The sequence below is a fragment of the Pecten maximus genome, chromosome 5 (assembly GCF_902652985.1).
Source record: "Pecten maximus chromosome 5, xPecMax1.1, whole genome shotgun sequence".
Lineage (NCBI taxonomy): Eukaryota > Metazoa > Mollusca > Bivalvia > Pectinida > Pectinidae > Pecten > Pecten maximus.
Window position 1 is genome coordinate 5637229 of NC_047019.1, and position 8988 is coordinate 5646216.

The window sequence follows — 8988 nt, forward strand, 5'->3', positions numbered from 1 at the left end:
CATGTTTCGGTCGATAAAATTTATTATGGACTTCGTTGAGTAGATGAACCTCTCTATTTGCCTTTTTTAAATTCCGTTTCTTTCTAAAAATAAATAGATGTTTTCAATGGTTCGTGTTAGTGATATTTGTATCTCCAACGAAATCAGAGGGACGTCAAGGATGACAGTATGGGGTTATTACCTGTATTTAATAATATGATAAATTTTTCGCTGCGTATATGCCCTTATCATAGGAATGGAGGAATGCATATTTCGATATTTCGAAAGAGTCAATATTTACATGGGTTGCTATACACAAAGCCATCCCTAAAGAGACAAGCGTGCGTAGACCTCTCGATAAGTATGAACATACAAGATATAGAGAGACGAGGTCAGTTAATAGTTCATTTCTGATCCCAGGTGGCAGCGGATCAATACAGGTAAGCTTCAACCACCCATAGTTTGCTTCAAAACTATTTTTTTTAATGTTTTGGTCTTGTAATTCTTCTTAAAGTTTTTATAGAGTAATTACCACCGAAAATTAACCCCTCTAATATTGATATTGTGATTTTAATGTGACTTTCATCGTGATTCTAAATATATATAGTGAACATTGTGTCCGTGTTTTTCGACAAATATGAAGTAGATTTACATTGAGAAATTTAAATAAATCAACTGAGATTAATCAAAGACTTGATATTGATATGCTTCGATGTTATAACAATAACAATATTTTTATTCTCCTAAACTGATACAATGTAAAGAGTTCTAAACAGGTCGTATATATGAACAAATATTGCAATGCATGAGTATAAATGAATTAGTTAATCCGGTCGGTTACCTTTCAGCTTAATGAATTTGACAAGCGAGTCTTATTCATAATTAACTTCAAAAGTGAAGTGTTAAGCTTAGAATTATTGGGTCTTCAAAAATTATATCTGAAAAATCATTTCTTCCTGTTTAAAAATAGTTTTAGATCATTACAGTTTAACAAAAATGAAAGTTCAACCAGACAAATTCCATCGGTAGTTTTTCATTGCATGTTCGAAGTTTCCAGTAAACGTTAACTATCGACGTGGAGGGAGATTTTCTAAACATTTGGTCCCTCTAGGAGAATAGAAAGTATCGTGTTTTCCCAATAATATATTAGACATACCAGTTTATTACTGTGTTTGGTATGGGGATTGCATAGGGCTTTAGTTGCTTCATCAAAGATAAATTATTCACAGGCAGTCGAAAGGTGATGGTTTCTACATCTAGCAGTATCACCATAAATGATCTTCAAACCTTTAGATTTGAAAACCCATTTCGGGTAAAAAATAAACTCCTGGAATATTTGAATTTTTTTTTTACAATTTTGATATTTATTACGAAACATACCGAAAATTATTATCTTAGTCATGTCAATATAAACTTAAAGGTGTCATGATTTTTTATTTGTATATATTTGACAAAATCTGCTCATGATTTAGCTGTATATACAACTTGAGGTACCCAATTTTCTCGCCAAATTAGACAGGCCTTTGAAATCACGTGATACAACTCTACCATACGTATTTATCAAACATTTAAAATCCATATATTAAAATGTTATTTATTAGGATTTATTAGGAAACATTATGGACGCAGGCTGAAAGCCTCTATATCCATATCCAGTAAATTACAAAGAAATAATAATTAAATAATATCAGTCCGGTGCAATGTACATGTAGCATTTGGAGATTATTGTTCTTTATATATAAACCGGTTATTTTTCCAATAATTGTCCAACAGGATTTCAAACTGATAAACAGTTTCTGCATTTATGACATGTTGGGGAAGACTGTTCCAGAGATCAACAATTCGATAGCTAAAGAAGTGTTTCCTTGCATCCCGTCGACATCGTTTTTTGAAAATTTCCTGGGAGTGACCTCTAGTTCTGTTGTTAGTGTCCATTTGGAAAAAGTTTTTCGTTACTCGAATATCATATATATTGTTCATTATTTTAAAAACATTGATGACATCTCCTCTAGTTCTCCGATGTGAAAGTGTTGGAAGATTTAATCTTTCCAAACGTTCCGAATACGATAGCGTTTTAAGTCCTGGGATGAGTTTAGTTGCCCTCCTCTGCACATTTTCAATCAGATCAATATCGTTAATTCTGAAAGGGTTCGAGACGCTCGCAGCATATTCAAGATGGGGCCTTACTAGTGCTTTAAATAGTAATGTAAACATTGATTCATCTAAATACACAAACGATATCCGTATCAATCCAACTATGCTATTTGCTTTGTTGACACTTAATTGTATGTGTTTTTTAAAGTTCAGATCTTCGTCGATCATGACACCAATATCCTTCTCACACGTAATGTTTTCTAGCTGAAATTTTTCTTCATCCGGTCCTTACATGTAGTATTGTCTTTTCTCATAAGATTTAATTGAGAGAACTTTACACTTCTTTGGGTGAAATTTAAGTAGCCATGTATTTGACCAAATTTGAAGTTTGTCCAGATCATTTTGAAGTATTTGAACATCATCATTGCTGTTTATCTGCCTGTATATGTTATATGCCTTAGACTTTTATCGGACCGAAAATATTGTCTTTTTAGGTCTCACATCTGCACCTAATTATTTTACTATGTGTTAATAGGTGTTACTCCATCCATTTAATCGCTTAAACTTATTCAAAGTTTAATTTTTTTGCTATCTGAGAAATGGCGTTATTGAATAGGTTTAAAGGCTAGGCTTGTATTTGAAAGACATTAACCTCGATATTTACAGATTAGAAGATGAATATAGAGTAATATCAGTTTAAAGTGTATTGTAACTTTGTACCTAGGGAATAATGACTATTTTAGTCAATATTTATCTCATTTGAGGAATGATTAAATTGGTGACTATCACTTATGTATATCTATGGTCAAACATTTTGCATTTGGACGAAATCAGTGCCAACGAAATGTCCTTACGCTTAACTGACTTGGTATCTGAAGTAGATTTAAATTTAAAATGTTTCTGCTAGCCTGATACCATAGTTGCAATTCTAACTGACCCAAATATATGAGGACAATGCTTTGGGCGTTTCGTTTTTACATAAATTGACCTAGCGGATTTGAATATGGTCAAAAACGTGTCGCAGTATATCGGAGGACAGCGTTGTCAATATAAACTTAAAATAAGACATGGTGAAATTGTGACACATATGTCTGGATAGTGTTGTCCCGCAGAACATGGAATACATGTCTCGGTCTCCTGATATATATGTTTCATTGTGTCAAGTTCGCCAATCAGAACTACAATGGAAAGGTTCGGTCCTTCAGTCAAGTCTTCTCTATGGTACAGGATAATACAATAACTTTTTCACTTGTTCCTCATATCAAAACCGTATAGCAAAGGAAATTGACATACGTTTCTTTAATATAACTTTAAATGATGCTTACTATACGAGGATGTTTTTTTCAGATTCGCAAGGATGGCGGTACAACAGCACGTGATCACTGCACAACCAACTACGAAGCTCCTTGGTCCAATCCACGGCCATCGTGATTGGTCCTCCGGCCTTTGCGGTTGTTTCAGCGACTGTGGATCATGTAAGAGTTCTTTGTCGCAACAAAATAGGTTAATCCCGATTAAAATATCTATACTTGATATAAACATAATAAAAAAATATATACATTGTCTCTCTTGTATTTTCAATGGGACAGGTAGTTATATCAATAGAACATTCATAGTTTCATTCATAAGGACTTTAGCCAAATTCGGCATTTGAAAAATGCAACAGTACCTGCACTACCAAAGTGTTACCCGCAAATAGCGATAATGATATATTTTCATTCATCAATGTAGTGATGTATTTGTCTGATGGCGTCACCAGGCAGCAACTAGTAAAATATTCTCACTACCAGAAAGTACATTTTTGCGGTTGCAGTTGTTTCCAGTCAACAACTGTTGATTTCAATCAGTAGTCAAAATAGATTTTCTCAAATGAATTTAGTTTGCTGAATACGTCATAAACAATATTGAAAAGTTATCTTTTGGTTTGAATAACACATATATAAAAACACAAATGCTTCATTTGTAATTGCATGCAGACTTGGAATACTTATTAGTAATGATAAATGTACATTTGTTCAGGTTTGATGACATGTTTGTGCTTGCCGTGTATGGAGTGTAGGAACGCCTCCAGACTGGGAGAGTTCTGTTGCTTACCATACTGCTGTCCAGGAGCGACCATAGCAATGAGAGCGAGGCTGAGGACGCTAGGGGGTATACAGGTACGAGTTTTAGATATACAGCAAAATGAAATGCTAATTTCCATGAATACAGCGAGATTATCCCGCCATGAGGTCGTTTTTTAAATACTTTTCTTGTTTTATAGTTCTATTGAATTAAGGTCAAATAAAGACTCTGGCGACCGTCAACGAAGTCATTTAATCGTCACTTTCCACTGTCATCGCACATAAATCATTTCACACAAAATTATTAAGTATTGTCCAAACATACTCGCATTAACGCGTCACTTCATTCAGTGACAACATACTGAGAATCGGTACATAAATCCTTACCGCTGTCTGTTTAAATCTGACTCTCCGAGAAGACGGCGGCAGTCTTGAGTACTTTCAATAGGCGATTTCCTATCAAGGGACATAATTCAACAATCCGCTATGGGCGAACACTCGCTATAAGGACAAACGTATGATATTGTTCAGGTATTAGGAAACCTAAACATTGTTAGACTGAAAAGGGATTAAAGATTTGGTTTTACGATGGGTAATGCAGATTTATTTTGTTAACTTTGGTGTCTACAAGTGCACAAAAATAAATAGTTTTTATTATGTAGCGGTAATGTTTAATACTGTACAGTTAGTAATATCCGCGGGAGAGTTAATTTCGCTTTATTCGCCATCATTGTACATCGATAGCGCGAAAATACGTACCAAGCGAATGTCTTCATTGTCCCAATTAAGCACTGATGTAAGTAAATATTAATTGTAGAATGTCAGTGTTGCGCGAAATCAATACATTTATTTCCGAAAGAGTTTCCGATTGGAACAAATGCGAAATATTTACACCGCGAAATTCAACCACTATACAGTAACGGGCTATTTTCTCATTTCTGGCCTGCAATGACGCTGTTATGTGGTATTATGATTATGACTGGTGGTATTCATATGCAATAGCCTATAAAAGCTAATGCTTGCACTTCATTACTGTTGGTGGTAGTACTGTAAACGTCTAAATCGACGCACTCAAATTTTAGCGTAAAACCAAATTGAAACAAATCATGAACTTGCGCACCAACAATGATTGAAAATAAAAGTGTAGATGAATTATAATTAGTGAAATCATAATCTAGCGGAATGCTTCAAGCGCGAAAACGCTAATATAAGATTACCGCTAAAATGAGATTACCGCTAAAAGATGTACGTTTTCAGTATTTACGAAAACGAGAGTCAACGTCATTGAAAGCTTCTAGTGGTGTATCTTGTTTTTCTGAAAATGAACACCCGGTTGTGCTTCATACGATTAGGATTGAACTTATTTCTGGGGATTCTTGCAATATCTATTCATACTTGGCTGGAAAGAGTTTAATGGTTGTAGCAGACTGTGTCTTCAGGCAGAGAGTCCAAAGGGTAAATTACAAAATATGTTTAGAAGGTTGTTTGTCTGAATCTGATTTTAAATAACTCCTTGACACTCTCGAGTATTGATGTTGATATATTGTACTAAGCAAAAAAAAAAACAAAAACAAAAAACGGCCTATGGTCAGTACCTGGCAACTGCCCCACGTAGGTTTCGAACTCGCAACCCAGTGGTGGAGGGCTAGTGATAAAGTGTCGGGACATCTTAACCACTCGGCCATCGCGGCCCGTTTTTCTCCGGGTACTCTGTCTTTCCTCCACCTCCAAAACCTGGCACGTCCTTAAATGACCCTGGCTGTTAATAGGACGTTAAACAAAAACAAACTAACTAAGCAGAAAACAGCAATGTCTATTTTTAAATTGGATTATAAAATATTGGAATCGAATCAGCTCTTCTTCTTCTTCTTTTACATTCGAGTGTTGGGAGTCAAAGCATTCCCTGTGATTCCATTAATGATAATAATAAATAAGTTGCGTGTTCTTGTTACATTAAATGAGTGTATTTTACACGACCAAAACATTTCTTGTGCAATGTGTAAAAAACAATAGAAAATGAAATTGTAGAATTTTCGCGGTTGTTTTAGTTACCAGAATTGTTACAGGAGAGATAGAAGCCTTGATTTTTATATCCTCCATATTTTGTTTTCGTTATAGGGAAGTATCTGTAAAGATGTGTGTGCCCTCGCCTGTTGCCCGATGTGTTCTGTCTGTCAGATGTCACGTGAACTGGACAATATGGGCTTGTAGCCAACCAATCAAACTGCGAATGCGATCGACTTGATATAACGCGGGGTTTCATTGGTTGTTCCAAGACGTACAGCGATTGGGTGAAGAGGCTTCCCGAACCTTCGCAGCTAGATATTGCACCGTTCTTTTTAAAGAAACAGTAGTAGTTTAAAATCGTGCTTTCATGAACGTTTTCCTTGTTGAATTTGATGTTGTCGCCTTTTCAATTATTTCCTTCAATAAAATGTGATTTGCTTATTAACTAGTTGAAAATTTTGTCACAGCAATTAGATATCTATCTGATCTAAATAAGTTAACTTAGTTTCGCAATGACACATCAGATAGATGAACAAGTTGACATAATAACTTTGATGTCCATGGATACCATGTTCAGTAAATTCACACGTAACACATGATGTACAACGAAAGTGTTGATACAAATTGCAAAATTATATACATTTTATAAAGAATATTGAAGCTTGAAACTGCATCTTTTGGAAAGTTGTTGTCCTATAATTCGCATAGGGCTGCAAATAAATTATAACCATAACGCGTTGTAACCACGCGGCCGTTCCCGGCAAAAATATTGTTTTCAACATGAGGATCATCATCTTAATACAACATAATTACATTGTTGAAAATTACTTTGATAAATCGTGGGTTTCTTCTGTCCGGTGGCGGTGTCCGGTAGTAAAAAAATATACTAAAAATAGTGCGGTCGGGAAACCCCCGACGTCACGAACTTAATACATACCGACGGGAATAATGATCTGATAACCTTCTGTTTATGTTGTCTGGTAAGGTTATATACTGTAAATAACTTATATTTTGCGTGGTATTTATTTTCCCGTTAATAAGTGAAGACGTCCTCGAGGACACCTCTTGGGAAAGGAAAGTCGAAGAAATGTGTATTCGGCGAGATTATATACAGGCTATTTAATACATGGAGAACTAAACAACAAATAAAACGACTAATTTTGAATAGAAACATTTATTTTTTGTTTAAAAATACATAATATGTGTAATTTATGTATTAAGTAAGATTAATAATCGTAGTGATGTCCGTCTACCATCCTGGTACATGTACATGTACATGTAGATGTATCACCAGGCCGTCGAAAACATCACGAATACTTGCGAGACAAAATGACGGTTCTTAAATGGCAAAAACTAACAGGTCTGACATGTTCCATGAATGAAATCAATTGTTATGCAGCATGTTTATATAATAACGACCATCTTATAGCATAATTTTATTTATTTTTTTCGTATAACTGGTTATTTCGTAATATTTATAAACCTATCGTTAGCTGTCCGGTTTACATCGCACATCGCACATTGTGCGCACGATGTCTGCACGATGTTTTTGGAACATTGTGCGATCACACAACTGTATATTGTTCCGTAATTTGTGTCCGTCCATCACCGGAAGTTGTTTTTATGTTTAGTTGAGAAGAATAAAAAAAAATAAGTTGGAGGAAGCACGTGTTCGACATTTCCATATTGAAACGAAACACACAGCCAAGCGATCCCCATCACAACATAAGTTCGCGAAACAAAGCATTCGTGAAATCTAAGTGATTTACAGTAGTGTCAATCCAGAGTGAATTGAGCTATTTGATGCTTTCATCTCACCATCAAAATCGTCAGTAAACCTCACTTCAAAGATCCTCAAACTAATAATATTTGGTAATTTACATCGACACTGATGCTGGAGTGCTTCAAAGAGTTGCCAGCTTAATGGCCATAATAAAATGCCATTTCACTTAAAATGTCATGTTTCAAACATCAAAGAGCATTACTTTACTGTCAGCCACTTATATTTCGCAATTGATTCATTTTCGCGTTAAAACGCGACGGGAGTCAATCGTCAATTAGAATATTTCGCGATTATTTCAACGAAAATAATACCCTTGGATGGCGACCAAGCTACGATATAGGAGCCTTGCGGAGTCCATTACAAGTTCCTGAATAGCATCCTCCTCGTATAAAAACGAAACCAAGTCGACGCACAGAGAAATAGGGTTTGTTCTCATGAGTATGCCAAAAGCCTGTTGAAACGGAAACAGTTCTCAAAATTTTGGGTATATTTTCTTTTGGCCCAAATCATATGCCTTCAAAAATATGCTTATAATCCCGTTCGCCTTTCTTGGAAAAGAAGCTCTCATTACAAGATAAGGCGTATGTATTTCAGGGGGTTTCTTTTCTTCGAGTTGCGAGTTGCGAGTTACAAAGTGCGAGTTACAAAATGCGAGTTGCGAGTTACGCCTACTTTTCTTGATGAAAAAAAAAACATGTTTCTGCTGAGTGTAGAAAAATTCGCTTATGATCGTTGAAAAGATGGATATTTTATCTTTCAATAACATCCCATATACACGTGAAATGTACTATCGTTCCGACGCATGCACCTCCGTTTCCTAAAAAAGCACACGCCATTTTCGCGATTTGGATTTTGGTGGCACGGTTAATTTGCATGAGCTCTAGCTGCAATGTCATTGGCGGGCTATTTTGAGGCCCTTCATTTTAATATTCTAGGGAAACCTCGGGACTTACTCTCGAAGTCATCCACAAGTGAGAGGTACATCGAATGAAGGGTAAATTTAGGAATCTATATCTATTCAAATATGTATAGAGTTAATGCATTTTCATATCTGTAAATCAA

General features: G+C 35.4%; 1 protein-coding gene across 1 annotated transcript; it reads left to right on the forward strand.

The window, feature by feature from the left end:
* The first annotated feature begins 293 nt into the window (after nucleotides 1-293).
* Nucleotides 294-6584, forward strand: LOC117326948 (placenta-specific gene 8 protein-like). Its single transcript, XM_033883753.1, has 4 exons — nucleotides 294-419; nucleotides 3421-3548; nucleotides 4093-4232; nucleotides 6255-6584. The coding sequence occupies exons 2-4, from the start codon at nucleotides 3431-3433 to the stop codon at nucleotides 6345-6347; spliced, it is 351 nt and encodes a 116-aa protein (XP_033739644.1). The 5' UTR covers nucleotides 294-419; nucleotides 3421-3430; the 3' UTR covers nucleotides 6348-6584.
* The last annotated feature ends 2404 nt before the right edge of the window (nucleotides 6585-8988 follow it).